The 22,541-nt window shown below is 39.9% G+C and overlaps 1 protein-coding gene across 1 annotated transcript; it reads left to right on the top strand.

The window, feature by feature from the left end:
• Positions 1–15,534: 15,534 nt before the first annotated feature.
• SRP14 (signal recognition particle 14) lies at positions 15,535–19,447 on the top strand. Its single transcript, XM_026710326.2, has 5 exons — positions 15,535–15,645; positions 16,478–16,550; positions 17,478–17,590; positions 18,966–18,998; positions 19,195–19,447. Exons 1-5 carry the CDS (start codon positions 15,622–15,624, stop codon positions 19,282–19,284), a joined length of 333 nt encoding a protein of 110 aa, XP_026566111.1. The 5' UTR covers positions 15,535–15,621; the 3' UTR covers positions 19,285–19,447.
• The last annotated feature ends 3,094 nt before the right edge of the window (positions 19,448–22,541 follow it).

Genomic DNA, 22,541 nt, shown 5'->3' on the forward strand with positions numbered 1-22,541 from the left:
GGAATTGGATAAACTGTTAAAACAAGGGGTCATTGAGCCAACAGATTTCGCCAAATGGGAGACGCCATTGTCACACCCCTCAAAAAGACGGTAGCCTGAGAATTTGCTCGGACTACAAGACGACAATCAATAAGTTTCTACAAGTTAGCGCTTATCCTGTGCCTGTCATTCAGCATCTATTACACACATTCGAACCAGGCAGCATTTTTGCTAAATTAGACATGTCTCAAGCATATCAGCAGTTCCCTGTTGATAACCAAACAGCGGAACTCCAGACAATTGTCACTCACAGGGGTGCCTTCCGATGCAAGCGTCTCCAATTTGGCGTAAGTGTTGCCCCAGGTATTTTTCAATCCCTCATGGAGCGGATTTTACAGGGCCTCCCTGGTGTAGTACCCTACTTCGACGACATCTTAGTCTCGGCCAGGGACAGACCCCAACTCTTCCAGAGAGTTCGAGCAGTGTTAGAGAGGTTCAGACAGCATGGCCTCAAGTTGAAAAAAAAAAAATGTGCCATTGCCACTAGACAGGTGGACTTTCTGGGTTATAAAATTGACGCCTCTGGCATTCACCCCTGGAGTCCAAGGTTAAGGCAGTCCACGAGGCACCCACTCCAACCTCCAAAACTGAACTTCAGGCGTTCTTGGGGCTATTGAACTTTACGCATCCTTCTTGCCCCATAAAGCATCAGTAGCCGAACCCCTACACAGATTACTGGATAAAAAGTCACCGTGGCACTGGGGGCACAAAGAAGACCATGCTTTTCACGCGTCAAATCACTACTCACGTCAGAGGCGGTACTTATTCAATTCGACCCTAACCTCCCTTTAGTGCTGGCAGCAGACGCATCCCCTTTTGGAATTGGGCGGTACTAAGTCACAGGCTTCCCAATGGCGCCGAGGCCCCCATCGCCTTTTTCTCAAGGACGCCTCTGCAACGGAGCGCAATTACAGCCAGATCGATAAGGAAGCCCTAGCAGCTGTTGCAGCCGTGAAAAAATTTCACGAATTTCTCTTTGGCCATTTTTTTCGAGCTGGTCACGGACCACAAGCCCCTCCTGGGCCTACTAGCCGGGACAAACAGACCCCTCAAGTCCTCTCCCTAGGATGACAAGGTGGACCCTCTTCCTAGCAGCCTACTCCTACAGACTTATACACCGCCCGGGTAAAACACTGTCCCACGCTGACGCTCTCAGTCGCTGCCCTTGCCGGCTCCGGCTGAAGACCCTGCTCCTGTCCACGCTATTTTCGAGATCACCCAGTTGGACCTACCCATCACTTCCCTTGACATTGCTGCTAAAACCAAGGCAGATCAAACGCTCGCCCAGGTGCTCGACTGGGTGAGGAGGGGGTGGCCGGGTGGAAATGTTGAAAACAAATTCACACCTTTCAAGACTCGCATGCAGGAGTTATCCAGTTTGCAGGGCTGTCTACTATGGGGCACTCGAGTGGTCATCCCGGCCTCACTGCGTACCCGAGTTCTGGAGGCGTTGCACGAGGGACACCCTGGCATCGTGAGAATGAAGGCATTAGCACGCAGCTACGTGTGGTGGCCGGGTCTCGACGAGGACATTGTCAATTGGGTAAGTTCCTGCAGCATTTGCCAGGAATCCCGTCCTGCTCCCCCATTGCCACCCCTACCAGATGGGAAAGCGCCAGCGCCCCCTTGGTCCAGAATTCACATCGACCTGGCCTGCCCCTTGCATGGGAAGACGTTCCTAGTGGTCATGGACGCCTATTCCAAATGGATTGACGTAGCACAGCTATCCACGACCACCACACTAGCAATCACCGTGTTAACACGCCTGTTCGTAACGCACGGGCTACCCGACTCCATTGTCTCCGACAATGGCCCACAGTTCGCATCGACCGAGTTCAGCCGTTTCGCTGCCAACCTGGGTATCCGCCACATTTTCACAGCCCCATTTCATCCTGCCAGTAACGGATTGGCTGAAAGGGCCGTCAGGACCACTAAAGAAGCCCTGGCTAGGTTCAGCAAGGATGACTGGCACCACAAACTCTCGCGGTTCCTGATGAGCCAACACTCAACTCCTTGTTCAGTCACCAATAAGTCCCCAGCTGAGCTCCTGATGGGCAGGCGTCTGAGGACTGTATTGGACAGACTTCACCCACAATACTGCCCTGACTCTCCCCTCGCTTCCACATCGGGGTTAGACATTTTATCTTACAGGAGCCAGTTTTCGCGAGGAACTTCGCTGGAGACCCCCTGTGGATCCCGGGCGAGATCGTAGCTATCACCGGGCCGCGGTCGATCGGGTCAGACTGGAGGATGGCCGCATCTGGAGAAGGCACATAGACCAACTGCGTGGCGCCTCAGCACCCTCGCCAGCAGGGACCCAGAGTCACAAGGCGAAGGGGCCTCATCCTCAGCCCCACATCCACATCATGCCCGGCGACCAGTTCACACCTACAACCGGTCCCGAAAGCCCGAACACAGACAGCAGCGCCCAGACGGTTGACCAGCCCGATCCAGTCTATGGGAGCACATCCCCAGCGACCAACCCTACGAGCCCCGGGCATACCCGAACCGAGGGGCACACTGGTGACACTTTGCCGACTCTGCCTTCCCAGGCAGACCCCGAACGGACAGACAGCGTTCCAGAGCTGCGCCGTTCCGGCGCCAACATAAACCTCCTGCCTACCTCAAAGACTATGCGTGTTCGCATCTGGGGGAAGGGTGTTATGTCCTGAGAACTCTAGGAGTTCTCACTCAGGTCCATTCACTTTGAGTGGGCGTTCTCCCCCTTTCCTCATTGGCTGGTTCCCCAGCAGCCGGCTATAAAAGCAGGCTGCGGGGTCCAACCAGTTGCTGATTGCTGCGAGCCAGTTCCAGGCGTGGCAAGCACGATCAGCCCTTTATTGTATAATAAAGTATTGTTGCACTCATGCTCTGGTTCAGCCTCTCTTTGCCCAAACTTAACAGAAACCCTACTCAATTTCTTCAGTGTTGGCCGAGTATTCCACAAGCTGTTGCACTGGAAAAGTACTGACAAGTACTTACATCATCATATAGACATTCACTGTCAGTATCTGATCGGTAGATTTGGCTTCAATGTGGATGACAGGTTTCCTGATATTCCATCAGCAACTGTGGCACATTTGAGATGGTCTGCTTTGCTTTGCTGACCATCAGCAAGTGAGCAACAACTGACAGAGCACTTATCTTTAGAGCCAGGAGTCCTGATGATAGCATCATTAGCGCTTCGCCATAACCAGACAGTAGGCTTACTTACGTACAGTACTGTAGGTGTGATTTCTGCTTTCAGTCCTTGACACTGCATTTTGTAACAGGCTGGCCTTTTCAGCTGTTCTTTTGCTTCACTTCTTTTTCTGGGAGACGAGCTCTGCACTGTGAGTCAGTGGACTGGGTTAAGTATTCCCACTGTTGCGAGAATCTCCCTGGAATCCTTTCTCTGAGACGGGGTGGAACGTAAAAGGCGGCTGCTTGGGAAGAAGGTTCCTATTTTATTTGGGTCAGAAACAGTACAAAACTTGTTTCTGGGAAGTTGACAACACGCTGGTATATCAGCAAGGTTTATATGCAATTTTTGGTGTGAGTGAAATATGTTTTTATGAGCATGCGAAAGCAGGAAATATAGCTTTTATGGTTAGAGGAAATATTCTGTTATCTTCTTTATCAGAAGAGATCTTCCTGGCTAGGCAGAGGTATAAGAACATGGGTACAAGTGTTAAAAACTCTCGTGCCTTTTAAATATTGATTGACTCCACGGCTCCCTGTCAGCATTCTATTGCCTTTAAGAAAACACTGTATTTTATTAGTGGAGATGGGTTTCCTCTGACTTCAGATCTTAAAATGAGGGGTGGGCAGATCAAAGGCTTTTTAACTTCTTTCAACACAATGTGATTGACTGGGTGGGATTAGTTTAGCTGTGGCTGCAAACACTCCATGACCACTGTGTGACAAGTGTGAATTAAAAATTTCTGTTACCTTTTCATAGCTTTCTTGTAGTCACTTTTGTAGCTCAGATCCGGTGGTATGGTAGCAGGGGGAAAGACCATTGTTATTCCAAGGTGTTTTGTGACATATTTTGTTTTCTCGTTCATATTATGAAAAGTCTAGAAGTTTAGAGCTCATTCTGCAGAAACCATAATTGAATCGGTCATTTAAAAAACAAAAACAAATGTAGATTGGTACTAAATTTGCCAATCCTGGCCCTTTAACTGAATGATCATTGTAGTCAATAGAATCATTGTTGATTCTGTATTATCACTAGCATATGTTCTTGAAAATATAGATTTATTGGAAAAATGTTTTGATTGAAAAATCATCTTTCTGATGCTGGAAAAAATTATACATACATACGTATGTACTATATATACACACATATATACACATACACACCTAATGACATATTTTTGCAGATTTTTGCTGTAATTTTTGTTGTTGATCCAAAAACGTTCTGGATCTGTCTTCCTTCCATCCCCACATTTGTCTCCTTTCCAGTTATCTGTGTTTTCTTTGTCTATTTGGATATCTGGTAACCTAAGGTGCCAAAAGGATGCCGTTCATGCTTGGACTGATTAAAATTGAATCCAGACAAATCAGACGGTTATGAAGTTAGAGAAAATCTTATCCTTTTCCAATGATTTCTTATTGTTCTAAGAATACGGTTTTTTTTTCTCCTGAAGATCTGCAGTTTCATGGTACAAGGAGTCCTTGACTTATAACAGTTTGTTTAGTGACTGCTCAAAGTTACAACAGCACTGAAAAATGAGACTTATGACCATTTTTCAGTTACGACCTTTGCAACATCCCCATGAACATGTGATCAAAATTCAGATGCATGGCAACTGGGTCATACTTATGACCATTGTTGTGTCCCAGGATCATGTGATTAACTTTTAAGACCTTCTGACAAGTCAATGAGGAAACCAGATTCACCTAACAACTGGGTTACTAATTAATCAATTTAACAACTGTGGCAAGAAAGGTTCAAAAATGGGACATTTAGCAAATGTCTCACTTAACCAAAGAAATGTTCTGCTCAATTGTGTTCATAAGTCAAGGGCTACATGTACTATATTCCTTTTACTATTTGCATAAAATTTGCCTGCTACAGTCCTTCTTGAAAAGAGATCTGATCTGGCTTCAGTCAAATTATCAACAGCCCCAACATAGATCAAGAAATCAATTTCACAACTACTTTTATTGACAGCTGCTATAACAATAGAATCTTTCATGTCTGATTATGGTGTGCCCTTCTTACACCCATGTGAATTAGGGAGGTGACTATGAACCTCTTATGCATACATTCTCTTTGTTTTGCATTACATTGTGGTTTTTCTCCTTGGTAACTGATCTCTGTCGAGGTCACCTTCCTTCCTGTATTCGAAGATACATATCCCAGAAGGAATGCATTGATTCCAAAAGACCTCCAAATTCAGAGCACTTGTCATTGCATATAGATATATATCTTTTGCATTGCCAACTCTATATAATATTTGCCAAGGTGCCAGATTCTTTAAATAGTGATGTTTTTTCCCTGCATTTTTTTCTCCCATCCTATTGTGTCCAATTCTGAGACTGTCTGGAGTTCTGTCCCAGCAGCTTTCTTAGCAAAGTTTTTCTCCTTCCTAGGGCTGAAAGAAAGACAAGTTCAAGGTTACCCAACTGGTTTTGTGCCCAAGGTGGCACTAGAACACACCGTCTCCCAGTTTCTAATCTGAGGCTTTAACTACTATATCAAACTCACTCACTCACTCTTGCATTCTTTATGCATACAGCCCACAAGGAAGATTTGTGGGAATCTGTTAAGGTAGAGCCTTTTCCAAAACTCAAAGAAGTAGTGCAAGATCAGAAGACCTGGACATACCTTGCCCATAGAATTGCTAAGAGTCTGACACGATTGAATGGAAAATGTTATAGGCCTTTTCCACAGAGACCTATGCAATTCTTCCTCCTGTCATTGTAGTCTGCTACTTCTTTGGTGTGTTTCAGAATTTTATACTTCAGTCTTTACCCCGTAGAGGATGTGTTTTTATCTGCTGTCTGGTCTTTTAACTCTCATGTCATTTTGTGCTTGGGTATGTGATATTTCTGAATGTTTATTTTAATTTGTAGCTATTTATTGTGTTATAAGTTTATAGTGTTTTATTTGAATATGTTGTCATTTATTAATATTTTTAGAAATTGCTGTGGGCTGATTTTCTTGGGATTGTGTGGTATAAAAATGTTTAGATCAGTTTTCTTCAGTAGAAGTTCCTCGTACTGTTGTGTGAGGCAGATCTCAATCAGGTCTTCTTTCCCATGAGCCTGGGTCTCAATCTAGGTCTGCCATTTAATGTCAAAATGTTCCATGAACATCCTAATATCTCATTTAATTTGAACCTCATAATCTATTATGACTGACTTTCCTTTTCTCCCATCCAGTTTCTTCATAATAGCATCTTGTTCCTGGACATAATGATCAAAGAGCTTTACTCAAATGAGTCATGAACTACGAGCCATTATCTGTTATTAACTCATCTATAATATTCTGGCAAGCAAACCCTGAGCTCTGATACTTCATAGTCTGTCCAATGCTATAATCTTCCTTTGAAAAAGGGTCTGTGACCCAGTTTGAAAAAATAATCTTCTATCATTCAATCTTCACATTTTCAGAAATATGAGTTGACTTTTACTTGATTAGTTTTAGAAACTTGAAGTTTCATGTTGCATATATATATATATATATATATATATATATATATATATATATACCAAATTTAAAACTGAAACAACTGTAAAAGTCTGACTCACAGACGAACACAATACAGAAGCCTGATGATGGCAGATGAGATTCTCCCAAAACGTTGCTACAACTTTAAAAGCACAACTATAATGACGTGGGAAAATACCTGAACAAAACTGAATACCATACATGTAAGTACCCGCAAAAACTTAAGAAAACATATATATATATGGTATTCAGCTTTGTTCGGGTATTTTCCCACATCATTATAGTTGTGCTTTTAAAGTTGTAGCAATGTTTTGGCAGAATCTCATCTGCCATCATCAGGCTTCTGTATTGAGTTCGTCTGTATTCAGTTCGTCTGAGATTCTGCCGAAACATTGCTACAACTTTAAAAGCACAACTATAATGACATGGGAAAATACCCAAACAAAGCTGAATACCACACAAACACACACACACACACACACACACACACAGAGTGAGAAAGAGAGAGAGAGATCCTCATATTATCAGTATGAGGGTGACATGTAAATGTGTCCTTGTCCTTTTTAAAGATAATCCCAACACAGTATATGTTGCAAAATACCATGGAAATCTCTTCTCAAGCATGCATATCTGTTAAATTCACCAAAAGGGGGAGTTTCAATAATTATTTGCTTATTTGAAGGACCACCTAACTCCCATGGCATCTTCTCAACCCATTTGATCCTGCAGGGTTGGTATGCTCTGGGTTCCTTTGATTAAACAATATGATTTCTCATGACCCTGGAAGCCCGCCTTCTCTGTAGCAGCCCTGGGTCTTTATCCTGACCTTAGTTCATCATACTTGCCATCTTTTATTTGTCTGTGCTGCATATTTTATTGCAATTTCTTTGTTTGATTGTTTTGAGCCACCCAAAGTTGTTGAGAGTCAGTAGCATTCAAATCAACTACTAATGTATACCATGGCTGCAGTTATAAATGAATATATTGAATGCAAAATCAACCAACAAGGAAAAAAAGAGATACAATGCATCACCAAAATAGAACATCAAGCTTGAAAATAAGACCAGAATGCTAAGATCAGATGCAAGCAAGCTAGAAATAAAGGAAGATGAAGAACAAGTATATCTGAGGAAGAAAGATCATCCATCTTGCTTGCAATTGCTTCAGGGCTTTTTAAAGGACACTGTTCATAAACCTCACTTTCTAATCACTTTTGGAAATTACCCATTAACTACTTTTAAGCTGTTAGAGATCCTTGGAATGATACGTTTGAAAACACCAGGTAAGTGTGCTTTCAATGAATGAATGAAAAAAATAATCGTAAGCTTAAGAATTTAAAGAATCTAAAATGAACAGCAAAATGCTAAATAAGATTTTGAACTTAGAAAGTTATAAATGAACAAAGGGTTCAAATAAATTAGGATACTGAAATTTTTACAGTAAGATTTTGGAATTAAGAACAAATAGCTTCTTGTGGGAAATGGATTTGTTTTGGTTTTTATAAGACAAAACAAAGATAAGCAATTTATGCTTTCAAAAACGGGACACTAAGAGGCACTAAAAAATTTTAGGCAGAGGGTAGTTCTACAATCCAGAAAAATGAATTTTTTCTAACAATACAAATACTGAAGCAGCCTTTTAAAGAATAGAATCAGAAAATAGCAACCACAGTATTATTATATTTTTACTTTTCTCTTGTCTTTTCACTTTTTCTTGCAGTTTTTACTCTTTTCTCATCGCCATCATAACTGCAAAATGGTTGCTAAATGAGGCAGTTGCTAAACAAGGACTACTTGTAGCTGTTTAATCTCTGCTTCAGTTAAAATATCCTTGTCTTTAATGCTGAATAATTTTCAGTCTAATCCTCCAGTGATATATTCAAGTGGAGGCAAATCAGTTTTTCACCTCTGCTTTAAAGTTGTACTGTGAGAAATTCAAGCCTTAGTGAAAATACAATATATATCTATACATTTATAATTTCTATGCATTTAATAAATAAATAAAATGTCATTTCTTGAATCTTCTACAGATTTTTCTCTTAAGCTGCCTGTGACAAAAATAAAGAGAATGTCCAAGCAAGTCAGCTAGATTTGTTTCATTTCTGGTGATAGAATATCAACTTCTGTTACAGCAGAAGGCAGGCTAATTCAGGGGACACTGAGCATGTTGTATGATGCAGAGAGTTCTGCCTTCTCAAACCTCACATCTGTTCCCTTCCCTGTATCTACATGCTGAGAGGCTGATTCACAGTCACTCTCATTGATGGGGCCAGGCTTGTTTATCTTCTTTTCAGTAGCAAAGACTACAACTATTTGAATTTGCCCAGTGTTATATTGGATGCAGTTCCTGCAATCTTTTATTTCTCAGGAGCTTGTGAGAACAACAGTCTCCAAATAGCTGTCTCTCACGAACCAAAGAATTCTGGCTTTTCTAGGATCTATTACAAAGAGTGACCTAGAAATACTCTTTGCAGCTTTGTATTGTGCAATTCCCCAGCGTAAACTCTAATTCAGTCTTGCCAGTTGACCTACAAAACTTTTGATTTGTTTGCCAACTGTTTTTCTTTTAGTCTTGCACAATTTTTTTAACACTTTTGTAGCAAGGAGAAATTAATTAGCTGAGGCAAGAAAAACACTCTATTTGTGAAATCTATAGCTCTAACATAATTGTTAAAGGCTCAACAGCCTTATCATTTTTAAAAGACTTTCTTATTTTAATGCAAACTTGTAGTTTATAGTCTCCACTTGGATTCATACTATTGAACAGCTTTGAAAAGAAATGAACTGTAAAGCTAATTAAGAATGTGATGTTGATTCTATCTTGATTCTAGACACCATATGAAAATAAAATGGACAATTAAATGATAAAAAACTTGTTCCTGTAGAACTGATTATTGTTTAAATACTTCTCACTAAAAAGAGCATATGCTTAACAACCATAGGAAATAGCTCTATTCTGTAAAATAGTTCAATTACATATAATTCCAGAAATATGAATAGTGCCCTTGGAAAAGAAAGTTAATAAAATTTGCTTTTAAATAAAAATATTTTTCTAGTTCTAATGGTTCTTCTTAAACATTTTTTTAAAAAATAATAATGGTTATTTAGCACCGAGCTTCCTATGATAGCACTAATTTACTTTGAAATGGATCTGCATTCATCATTTCTCCCCCTCCTTAACAAAGTGCAGTAGTAACTCTCATTTTGCTGTGAAGTCACAGCGCCTCCCCAAGTTACTATGGCAAAATGCATTTCTACCCAAGGTTGATTTTCTGGAAGGTGATACCACCTGCTTTATTTCACACTATGGTTTAAGGCAGGGCTCCCCCAAACTTAGCAACTTTAAGACTTGTGGACTTCAACTCCAGAATTCTTCAGCCACAAGTCTTAAAGTTGTCAAGTTTGGAAACCTCTGGTTTAAATACAAAGATGAACTTATTCCAATAAAGGAACTATTTTTCAAACTTGTTTCTTATATGTTATGAACCTGCAATAGCTCATGTTAAATAATAATCCACTAAAATATTGATATCAGTGGTAATGTATTATTTCAAGAAAATAATTGAAAGGTCTGCTAAGTAATAAAGTGCCAGAAACTAACCTAGGTTAAGGTGTGCCTTGAAAATCTCTAAAAATATTAACAACCACATCTCTTCTGTAACATACCTGGAGTCACCCCGAGTGAGTTCAATGGCCATAAAAATTTTCTTCATTAGTAAATACTAATAATGTCATCTAAATATGGCTTCTAGGGCTCAAGACCATTTTGAATATGATCTTAGCATCTGGGTAAATTCATACAAAACCGAGTGATTCCTAACTTTCAAGCTGGCTCTGAATCAGAGGTGGTATTCAGCAGGCTCTGACCAGTTCTGGAGAATCGATGACGGAAATTTTGAGTATTTCGGAGAACTGGCAAATACCACCTCTGACTGAGATTTTACAGTATCCTTCCCCTTCCACACACCCCAAGCTATGCCCACAGAACTAGTAGTAAAAAATTTGAATCCCACCACTGCTCTGAATGAGAAAGTGCCATCCTATCCCATCCAGAACCAAGGGTGAAAAAAATCTCCAGAACTGGATCCCAGCCCCCTCCCCCAATGGGCAAAATCATAGCTACTCATTCTTCCTAAGTTGTAACCTGCTTTTCTCCATCCAGATCCTCAGAGCCTCCAAAAAACTGGACAGACCTAAGACAGCTTCACTGGGGCAGTCCAGAGGTGATATTATAGCAGGTTTTGACCAGTTCTGGAGAACCAGTAGTGGAAATTTTGAGTAGTTGGGAGAACCAGCAAATACCACCTCTGACTGGCCCCAGCCCCATCTATTCTCTGCCTCCCGAGTTCCAGCTGATTGGCTGGGTCTTCTTTTGTTGCCCTTCACAGGAGAATGGAGCTGGAAAGCAGGTTAATGGAATGGGAAAGGAATGGAGATTTTACAGTATCCTTCCCCTGCCATGCCCACCAAGCCATGCCCACCAAGCCACACCCACAGAATCAGAAGTAAAAAATTAAAATCTCACCACTGGGGCAGTCACAGGAAGATGTATATAATGGAAGGCCTTACCATTAACTTCAAGTGGATGTTAAACAAAATCAGGGAAAGAATATGGCCAGATCCCTCCTTCCACAACACCAACAATCCCTGAGAAAGGACTAGGACTACTCTAACACTATGCTTCCCAGTCCCCCTGAGCCAATCCAGAAAGGAACTGTTGTTAATGGCACCAGAGGCTGCTGAGAGATTAAAAAGGGCTAAGTGGGGTTCACTTTCCCACCCTGGGCTTGCTGTACATCACCAGAAAGTATGGCCAACACAGTCTCAGTATTAACTCCTGGCCTGAAATCCAATGGAGTCCAGATAATTCATTTTTTCCAAGGTTCTTTAAAGCTACAGCCCGATGACTTTCTCAGCAACTTTCTCTAACAAAGTAAGATTGGAGAATGGACAGAAATTATCCAGCTCTGTTGGATCCACCAAAGGCTTCCCAAGGAATGGGGAGAGAATCCCTCCATCCAAAGATGCCTTCACCATCAAGTGGAACCAACCACATATCACCTCCCAAGGCGCCTTAACCTGCTAGAAGATGCATGGGTCTGTAACACAGATGGAGAAGACTCTGGAATTCTATTCAGTTCCTCAGTACTAGCAGGCTCAAATTCCTCCCAATCAAATGAAGAGTTTTTCTGAATCAATTCCACCACACCTACATAACAAGTGTCCAACTCAGGCTAGATCTGAATGACTTTATCTAACATATAGCATCCTTGCAGTTAATCCACTGGTTTCTAATTATGCAGGAGGGACTAGATCACTCTAAAGTGATGGATGACAGGATGCAGACATTGTTTGAACAGAAAAAAAAAAAAACACTTTGCTACTCTTATGGCTGAGATAATTCCTAATAAAAAGAATGGCTTTATTTTATTTTATTTATTTATTTTATTTTTTATTTGTCAATTGCTTACAAGATAATAGGTATAAGTAAAAACATAGTTATGGATACATGGATCCATATAAGAAAAATAAAAAAATATAAAAGAAACAATAGGACAGAAATGGTAGGCACGTTGGTGCGCTTATGCATGCCCCCTACAGACCTCTTATGAAAGGAGTGAGTTCAATAGTAGAAAGTCTAAGGTTAAAGTTTTTGGGGTTTGGGGAAAAAAACCATAGAGTCAGGTAGAGTATTCCAGACATTGACCACTCTGTTACTGAAGTCGTATTTCCTGCAATCAAGTTTGGTGTGATTAACCTTGAGTTTGTATCTGTTTGTGTTGTTATGGTTGAAGCTGAAGTATTCATTGACTGGTAGGACATTACAATGTATGATTTTATATACTATACTTAGATTGGACCGCAGGCGGCATAGTTCTAGATTTTCTAGGTCTAGAATTTCGAGTCTGGTGGCACAAGGTATTCTGCAATGAGTAGAGGAGTGGAGAACTCTTCTTGTGAAATATTTCTGGACTTTCTCAACTGTGTTAATATCAGATACATAATGTGGGTTCCAGACTGATGAGCTGTATTTGAGTATTGGTCTAGCAAATGTTTTGTATGCAGTAGTTAGTAGTGTAATATTACCAGAGAAAAAGCTACGTAAGATTAGGTTAACAACTCTTAATGCCTTTTTGGCTATGTAGTTACAGTGGGTTCTAGCACTTGATCATTTGAGATGAGTTCTCCAAGGTCCTTGACAGAGTTTGGATCATCAACAAGGTCTTGACTATTCAGCCTGTATTTTATTTTCTGATTTTTTTTGCCAATATGTAAGACAGAGCATTTATTTGTTGAGATTTGAAGTTGCCATTTGTTTGACCATTCTGATACATAGTTGAGGTCTTTTTGAAGGGTAGCCATATTGTCTGTAGTGTTGAATAGCTTTACATCATCAGCGAATGCAGTTGCTCTTGATATAACCACAGGGGTCATTTATGTAGAGTATGAAAAGAGTTGGTCCTAGAACACTGCCTTGGGGGACACTACTGTTGACAGGTAGAGAATTTGATAGGACGCTCCCAATTTTGACCATTTGTTGTCTGTTTGACAGGAATGCTTCTATCCAGTTATGCAGGTGTCCAGAGATACCATAAGATTTTAGTTTTAGGAGTAGTTTGTCATGTACCACTGAATCAAAGGCTTTACAGAAGTCTATGTAGATTGAGTCTATTGCTTTGCCCTGATCGAGTTGTGTCGTCCATATGTTTTTGCAGTGTAAGAGTTGCAGATTACAGGATAGTTTTTTCCTGAAACCAAATTGTTTATTAGAGAGTAGGTTGTTTGTCTCTAAGTGGAGCATAATGGATTGGTTAAGAATTGATTCCACAACTTTACAGGTGACGCAACATAAGGAGATTGGTTGTAATTTTCAACTAGGCTGGGGTCTCCCTTTTTGAAGATGGGGATGACCGTGGCTTGTGACCATAGTTTTGGGAAGGAGCTGGTCTTGAAAGATTTTTCAAAGATTATGCTTAGAGGTTCGGCTATGGCAGTGGATAGCTTTTTAAAGAAGTAGGCACATATTCCATCCGGTCCAATAGATAGAGATGGTTTTAGATTGCGTAGTGCTTTTTCAACATTGTCTTCTGTAAAATCGATATGTATTAGATCATTGTAGTTGTCTGTGGTTCAACTAGGAAATACTGGGCATGATCCATTGCTGTTTACAAATACTGAGCCAAAGAATGTGTTAAAGAGGTTGGCTTTAATAGTGTCATCATTGCAGTCTTTACCATTAGGTCCTTTCAGGGGTGGGATGGAACTTGAGTCTTTTAGTTTGTTGTTTACAAAATTGTAGAAAGTGCGGGTGAAATTGGTGCATAGAAGGTTTCCTTCTTGTTTAATGTGATAATTGGTGCATTAAGTTTTTATCTGGTGGCATAAATTTTTGTATCGGCTTTTGAAGTTGGCAACGTGACCAGATTTGCTTTTCCACCAAAGTGATTTCTTTTGGATTGAAGCTTCCTTATTGTTTTGGGTAATTTGTTTTTTCTGGTTTTGGGAGTTGTTAATGGTACATATAGTTTGATGACTCTTTTGACTTCAAGCAAAAATATGTTGTAATGGTCTTCTATAGTATTGCATCCAGAGAATAGAAATTGCCAATCAAGGGATGAGAGATCGTTGTTTATAAGATCATAGTTGCCTTTTTTTGAAGATATAATTGGGGATTCCATCATTGTGATGATTTTTGTGTGATTTTTGTGTGATTTTTGATGTAGCAGTTACAGCATCAGGTTAGAAAGTGGAAATCTGTGAGTTCTAGTCCAACTTTTGACATGAAGCAAGCAGGGTGGCTATTGGGCCAGCCATTTTTTTCTAAACCAGAGTCTCCAAACTTGGCAACTTTAAGACTTGTGGACTTCAACCCCCAGAATTCACAGGCCAGCTCTGGCTGGAGTTGAAGTCCACAAGTCTTAAAGTTGCCTCCTCAACAAAGTACAGTAGTAACTCCCCAAGTTAGAATGGCAAAATGCATTTCTACCCAAGGCTGATTTTCTGGAAGATGATGCCACCTGCTCTATTTCACACTATAGTTTGAGGCTGGGCTCCCCAAACCTGGTAACTTTAAGACTTGTGGACTTCAACTCCCAGAGTTGAAGTGCCACAAGTCTTAAAGTTGCCAAGTTTGGGGACCCCTGCTCCTCCTTAGGAAGGAGGCAATAGGACTTCTGAAACTCCTGCCAAGAAAAATGCAGGGACTTGTCCAAGCAATGGTCAGGAATCCAGGGCCTGAAAGGAACCAAAATAAATAAAATATAAAATAAAATAATAAATACAATAGCAAAGGCTTTTATTAAGTTTCAGTATTGCTCCTGACCATCTACCCATTGATGGTAATTTCCATAGTTTTCAAAATATGGCAACTAAGGATTTACTGGATCTGGGTTGTCAAAACTTAGCCAATACTAAAAAAGAAAAAGGAAAAAAAGAAACAATTTATCACTGTAATCTTGTGGCCGTGCAGATTTTTTTGGCAGCCCAGTTTCAGCAGTCCTAACACCGGGGGTGGGGTGAGGTGGGACTATCTTCTATATACCACTACTGGGGTTCTTCTCCTTTTAAAAGGGATCGGAGGGGAGACCTCGCTTATTAAGCGCTCCTCCCCCCCTCTCCCCCCGGTGGCACACTTCAGCTTCCACTGCGCGCGCAGCGGAAAAGTCGTGACCAATCAGCTCGAACCGACTTCTTCGCGGCTGACCCCCGCAAGGGGCCTCCAATTTCGAGAACAGTTCTGAGTGCAATTCCGTCTGGAGCCCTGCGGGGGGCAGCAGAGAGAAAAAAGAGGGAGGTTCTTTCTCGAGTTTCCGCCTCTCATGGCCTCGCAACTTCCGTTTCCTGACCGGGTGTCCGTCCATTCGGCGGCGGTTGGGAGTGGGCTGCGTTTGCGTCAGCTGCTGGGAAGAAGCGCGCGGGGCGATGGTGCTGCTGGAGAGCGAGCAGGTGCCGCGGCCTAACGCTCCATCCTGGGGTTTTTGGTTTTTTTTTTTGCGTTTTAAGGGAAGGGTCCGCCCTTTGAGCTCGCAAAGCCCCGTTGCTATGGGCGCAAATGTCCTCCGACCTGGCACCATTGTAGTGGGGAAGGCTGCCCTCCCGCAGTTGCTGTGTGAAGCAGAATGGGCAGCCGTGGGATGGGTGGGGGGAACAGTTAAACAAAACGAAGGTGGCAGTTCCAGAGGCCTTATCTCTCTTCTGCATCGGGTCTAGTGATTGGACAGCCAGGGAGGAGCGCCCATCACTCCCCTCTGATAATATTAGGTCATTCTTGAAAGTTGCTAAGCCCCCCTCCCCCCACAACGGTATTTGTTTGCACGGGGCCCGCTTAAATGCCTAATGAATGCCAGAAGCTCCAACCCATAGCATCAGTTCTTTGCTACTACGTGCCACTTCCTTTTCTGGCCCCACCTAATTTGGCAACAGTCAACGTCCTTGTTGAATACTCCTTGTCATGGAAAAATTGATTGCTTACGGGGCGCGTTTGAAATAGTTTACAATACATTGCACCTGAAAGAGTATTGGCTGTGATGTAACAAGAGGTCCAGCTTAATGCAAGTTAGAATCTCTTTGGTCGGGGAGTAAGGAGCAGTGAAAGGTGTAGATTCAGTGTGTGTATCTAGCTCCATAAATAGATTATAAGGCTGTAGTTGAATAGTCAAGGGCAGCTGTTGCAATATTTGGCGTGACAAAGCTTTAGGATCAGATTGTTCACTAGCTGGAAAAAGAAAATTCAAAATTGTGATCTTTATAACAGATGGTTTGTTTATTTTTTTTGCAGTTCTTGACAGAGCTGACCAGGCTTTTTCAGAAATGCAGGACCACAGGCAGTGTCTATATAACATTAAAAAAATGTAAGTATTACATTCCTGTTTGTCTCACATTAGCTTGTCAATATTTTCTCATAACAAATCAGATGAAGATTCTACTGTGCTGAGTAGTGGAACTGCAATTCAGTTAGTAAATGGGTAAGTAGCAACTTCAGTAATCACAGGAATAATATAGGAGGTAATTACATCAAACTTAATCTATGGGGAAAAACTGATTTAGATCTGTACTGAGTCAAGGGTGTTTAATGCTTCTTAAGTATATTTTCCCTTAATTTGAATATTGTCCTCTTATTGGATAGAATCGTCTAACTTTTTCCTCACAGCTTTCACAGAGAAAACTGTGTGCACCCATTTTTGAAAATAGCCTTTAACTGGGAAATTCTGAGAATAGAACTCCACAGAAATTGCTATGATTGAGAAACACCGGAATAGTGGATGGGAGAAAAGGAATATAGCAGTAATAGGGTTTTCTAAGGTATCTTGCCTCCAATTCACCTGGTATTGGGGTAACAAAAAAAAGAGCAAGCCAATTTTTATTCTCCCCCCCTTGCTTAAATCATAAACGTTATGAAAAGGTAATAAATTCTCTAAGGAAAAATGTTGTTTTTGGTCTTGTAGCATGGGAGGAATAATGTTTGCTTTCAAATGAGCAATCTGTAATGGCATTGCCACAACTGGGGAGTTGGCTCCTTTAAGCATTAAAGAACAGCTTCACCTGTGTTTAATATTGTGCAACCTTATTATTGTGCCCAGCTTAATATAATAACTAGCATTCTAACAAAATTCTTGCCTCCCAATCTGCACTTTTAGATTTCTAATATATGAAGCACATTCAAAAATGGAGAAATGTATTTTATTAAAAATTCTCTTGCTATCTTTAGATGTTATATAATTTAATTTGCTAGTTTTGCTAAATACAATATATAACTTTGATGCTTCTGTTTAATGTAGACGATGGTCGGACAAGACCAATTCCACGGAAGGGCCATCTTGAGACTTTTGAGCCTGTAGACAACAAATGTCTTCTTAGAGCCACAGATGGGAAGAAAAAAATAAGCACAGTGGTAGGTGCTATTCTTTTATGAAAGAATATTTTTTCACCATTGCATTTTTATGTAAGTGTGGGGAGAAAGACCTTATATAAAATAGGTAATGAATTTTATTTTATGTATTTCAAGTTAACAAGCAGGCTAACTTTCACCCTCAAGGTAGCTAACACTTTAAAATGAAATTTAGACAATTATCAAAAACAGAACAATCAAGTTCAAAGGAATTAAAAGGTCAAGAAAGAGAAATGCTTTCAGCACTTCCTGAAAGCAGCATGAGTGATGGATATACAGCTTATTCAGTAGATGAACCTATGGAGCACAAGTATCTTTAAGAGGCTTGGTTATTGACTATAGTAATTAAGATCAGTACAAAGAAAGATGGGGTTCAGATAATTGGAACCTACAACCAGTGCTGCATAGCATGCAATCTACTGGTATTTTTTAAAAAAACTCAAATTGTCACCCTGAAAGACACACCACTGAGTACCTCCATACCTCAGCAACACTACCAACCCATCGCTGATGTGTCACTAGCTGCTGAACAGCCGATTGGCTCATCAGCTACTCTGCTGTGGTCCACATTTATTTTTAATTTATCAATGTGGCTCTTTCCCCTGAGTTGTGCAAGTTTATTTGGAACTTTAAATGTGCTCAGAAAAGAACTGGTAAAAACCTAGCTATTTCAATTTGGGCAAAATATGGGCCTCGCTCTGTGTACCAGTCATCAGTTTAATTTGTACGTTTTCAGTATGATTTCAAAATTATTAATTATACCTTTCAAAGAGATTTCATTGCTCACCTTTCTATGTATGTGATTTATATAATGAACTTGTAACTTTGAAAATTGTTGGTCGCACAGCCATATGATTAGACTAGATTAGGCATTTTTATTCACATATTCAGTCCTTCCCAAATATTTAGGATGGGAAGATGTTGATTTGATGGCATAAAAAGATGCAAACTGTTCCAAATAAAGCTGCTTTGCAATTGACTAATGGTGATTTTGTCAATGCAAGGGGTGTTCAAGTGGTACCGAGATGTTTTGGAATTGCAGCTAAGGCCCCTATTGCTTTCTTTTGCCACATATTATTCTATTATTTTGCACACCTCATAGTTAGATACATTATCCTCTTACTCCTGTTTTCTCTATAGTCCTGTTAGGTGGATTGGACTGAGAAAATATGACTTACCCAGGTAACTTTCATACCTAAGGGAGACCTAATATTCATAATATTCCTGGTTTTTAGTCCAGCATTTAACCAATGCACCAAAGCTAGTACTTAATGTATCAATTCTTATTTATCTGAATTTTGTGATAATCACAATCAGCTGTTTTTGAATATATTGGTTGATCATCCAATAATTCTATCATGTAATTGATTTCTTACAGGTGAGTTCAAGGGAAGTTAACAAATTCCAGATGGTAAGTTTGTATCTATTCACATAGACTTCAGATTTTTAATCAAATAATTTCTAATTTTTACACTGAATGTAAGACTGAGTAATTGGAACCCTATAGAAATGTGTAGCTGCTTTATCTCTGCAAATATTTTGAGTCAAATATTAGCAATTTCTTGAAACTTGGTTTTTTTTTTAAAAAAACTTGTTTTTGATTGCAGGCATATTCAAATTTGATTAGAGCCAATATGGATGGTTTAAAGAAGAAAGACAAGAAAAGCAAAAACAAGAAAAGTAAAGCAACACAATGATATAAAAAACATTTCTCCAAAGAATGGACCCATGTTTTATCCCACATTTTTTCTTTATGTAACCACTTTTGACTTCATTTCCAGGTAGTAACTGAATAATAAGGTTCTTATAGAGACAATGCTCTCAGGATTGTGATACACAAAAATAAATCTAATGCATAAATTTGCGCACCTGATTTGTTCCATATCTTTGACTTATTTCAATAAGTATTACTGGAATATCCTTACTCAGAAAAATAATTTTGATGTAACAGTTTGTGTTTAGTATGTGCAAAAGTTTTGAGTGGAATGAAGGTTGAGAACAAATTTCAGTTCTGGTTTTGCTTTACTGTATTTCACTTGACCTTTAGTAAACTACTGTATATTTTTTCAGCAAACGAAGTCAAGGATTATTCTTGCCTAAATGTTCAAGTTGAGGCAGGCTTGACAAAAATTGTGAAATAGCCAATCAGGAAGAGGAAGACTTCCTTCTCAGATACGCTTTTAAAACTTGTGTTACAACTGGAAATGGATTGTCAACGCTTTATAGATCTGAGTTTCTAAGGAGCATTTACTATGCCTGTGCTTAACATAGGTTTTTTTATATAGTGAACTGGTGAGTACATCTGTTACTTTTGTTAAGCATTTCACAAAAGAAGTTTTCTAGAATTTTAAAGTACTACTTTATGGTGGCAGGCAAGTGACCAAGCTAATCTTAAGAAGCAAGTTTTACACTCTTGAAACAATTCTGGAATCAACAGATTAAAATAGTTTATATGCAAGTTTCAATTGCTGCTGCGGGATTTAGAAGAGAAGCAAAGAACTAAAAATGGTAAAGTTTGCTTATCTACTAGGTAAAAGCATTGAAATAACTTTCAGTTACTAGTATCTTAATTTTTAAATATTTTCCCTTCAGGGGGACTTGTGTGGAAACTAGAGGATTATAATTAGAAACATGCATCTTATTATAGTTATAGAAGTGAATTTGGCCCACAGCTATAGATGATATTTTTCTTTTATTAAAAAATGTTACAGTTTGACTGTATATTCTTGTATAGGGTTTTTCCAGCGAGACAAAATTTGGCAACTAAAATATTGGGAAAATATGATATTCAGGGAATCCTTTGTGCAAATACATTACTGGAAACTTGGTCAGCAGAAGAGCCATTTTAAAGAACCTAACTGGTTAAGAAAACCCATACTCATGGCTAGGTGCCTGAGTATGACCAATAAGTACAAATGATTGATGCTGCTATAGAGCTATCTTTATACTTCGTATAATGTAATTCTGTAGTTTTATGTTAAATGTTGTATGAATAATGAACTAGCCTGTGTCTTTACACTGAATGGAAAAAAAATCTCTTTTTAAAAGACTTTAGGCTGAAAGGTATTTAAAAGTCTGTATCTGAGCTATCAGTCCTACACGTATCAATCTAAGTAGTAAGCAAAGACAATCGAAATACAAGAAAAACTCTCAATACTGCCACCTCACACCTGCTCTCAGTGATCATCCAATGCCAGTCTATCGTGAACCTTGGGGAAAGGGCGAGAGGGAGGTGAGGTGCCTGGGGGGAAAGTGAAAGTTAAGAAAGTAAAGGTGGCATTTCAAAGTCGCTCTGCTATGAGAAGAATGCAGCTGCAAGCCAGCCTACCATCAGAGTGAACATTTCAAAAACATATTAGAAATTGATTGGACGATGGAGGGGCCCAGCAAGGGGAAGTGCCTAAGCAGCGATAAATTTTCAGTTCCAGATTTGGCACATGAATTTCAGTTCTGGCTTTGCTTTATTGTATTTCACTTGATCTTTAGTAAACTACCTTTCTCAACAGAGTCAAGGATCATTCTTGACTAAAGGTTCATATTGAAGCAGGAATGACAAAAATTATTAAATAGTCAATCAGGAAGAGGAAGATTTCTTTCTCAGATAGGCTTTTAAAAAGTAGGAGTTCCATTTCATCTTTGTCATTGGTAGAAGAAACAAACACTCCTTCCCAGTGGCGAGTTGGAGATCCAGGAAAAATACAGCAATCTTAGAACTAATTGTTTATGAAAAAATATGTAGTGCTGCCTTTCCTATACTTTACTTATTTTGTGATATGTGCATATAATTGAATGAACAACAGCTGGGATTACCCCTTTAGAAGTACTTGTTTTTTTCTTCTTTCAGTTTTTCTCCAATTTCCTTAATCTTGACATACTGTACATAATAAAATTTTAAATGCTTAATGATCTAGCACTGTCATTCCAAGAAAAAAAAACCTTAGCATCAGCTGTTTGGGTAAGCTCCCCCCCCCCCCACTAAATGCTAGGGGAAAGGTTGCCACTGTACCCATGTCTGAGTAATTTGGCCATGCCTGCATTCATGTGCAAGCATCCCTTTAACAAATTACAATATACCCTTTTGGGGAAGCAGTGCTATGTAGAACAGAGAAAAAACGTAAGCCAGAAAATTAAAGACACAAGTAAAATTAAACAACTTAACTAAAATAAGTTGTTTCACGAACTCCAGATTTAACAAAAGCCCAATAGCCACGTCCCATCTATGAAAAACAGGAGGTCCTAGAGAAGGTGTTAGATTGGGTGTCAAACTCAATTTCATTGAGGGCCACATCAGGGTTGTGGTTGACATTGAGGGGTTGGATGGCCATAGCCAACTGGGTGGGTGTGGCTATCTTGATGCCACTCCCCAAACTGCTGGCATGTTTCCTCTTCCCTTTTTTTCATTTTTGGGGCCAAGTTTTATTTTATATTGCTTATACATATCAATGTGTGAACAGTGTGATACCTGGGTATCATACATTTTAGTACAAATAAACATATTATTACATGTTTCCTCTTTCCATTGGGTAGACCAGGCTGATGCCACCCTGGTTCTATCGTTCCTCCTCACAGTTTGTAACTGGGCCGAAGCTATGCTGGCCTGATCTTTCCTCTTTGCACTGGAAGACCAGGAGGGCCCTGCGGGCTGCATCCGACCACATTGTGGGCCACAATCAGCCCATGGGCCTTGATTTTGACATCCTTGTCTTAGATGATTCCACTGAAAAAAAACAGATATCCAAGTGTCTGAGCCTCTTACTTATTAATTCCTTTCAGTTCACAATAGTGGGATGACTGGAGATTATTGCTTTTCTGTTTAGCCTTCCTCCCCAATTGCAAAAGACGTGAAAGGAGATTAATGGACTGAACAATCAAAATTGCAGTTACTTGACTTTTTCATAACCAAATGCCACAATCTGTCCATTTTACTCTAAGCGAAAACAAGTACATCCTAAGG

Source organism: Pseudonaja textilis, chromosome 1 (genome assembly GCF_049901715.1).
Source record: "Pseudonaja textilis isolate UNSWEBS1 chromosome 1, rPseTex1.2, whole genome shotgun sequence".
In the NCBI taxonomy this organism is placed as follows: Eukaryota; Metazoa; Chordata; class Lepidosauria; order Squamata; family Elapidae; genus Pseudonaja; species Pseudonaja textilis.

What these genes read in the sequence shown, in the direction of transcription:
- SRP14 (XM_026710326.2), top strand. Translation starts at nt 15,622, where the DNA reads ATGGTGCTGCTGGAGAGCGAGCAG. An exon ending in TGCTGCTGGAGAGCGAGCAG is followed by an intron (nt 15,646 to 16,477) that starts GTGCCGCGGCCT and finishes TTTTTTTTGCAG; the next exon opens with TTCTTGACAGAGCTGACCAG. An exon ending in AAGTTAACAAATTCCAGATG is followed by an intron (nt 18,999 to 19,194) that starts GTAAGTTTGTAT and finishes TTTTGATTGCAG; the next exon opens with GCATATTCAAATTTGATTAG.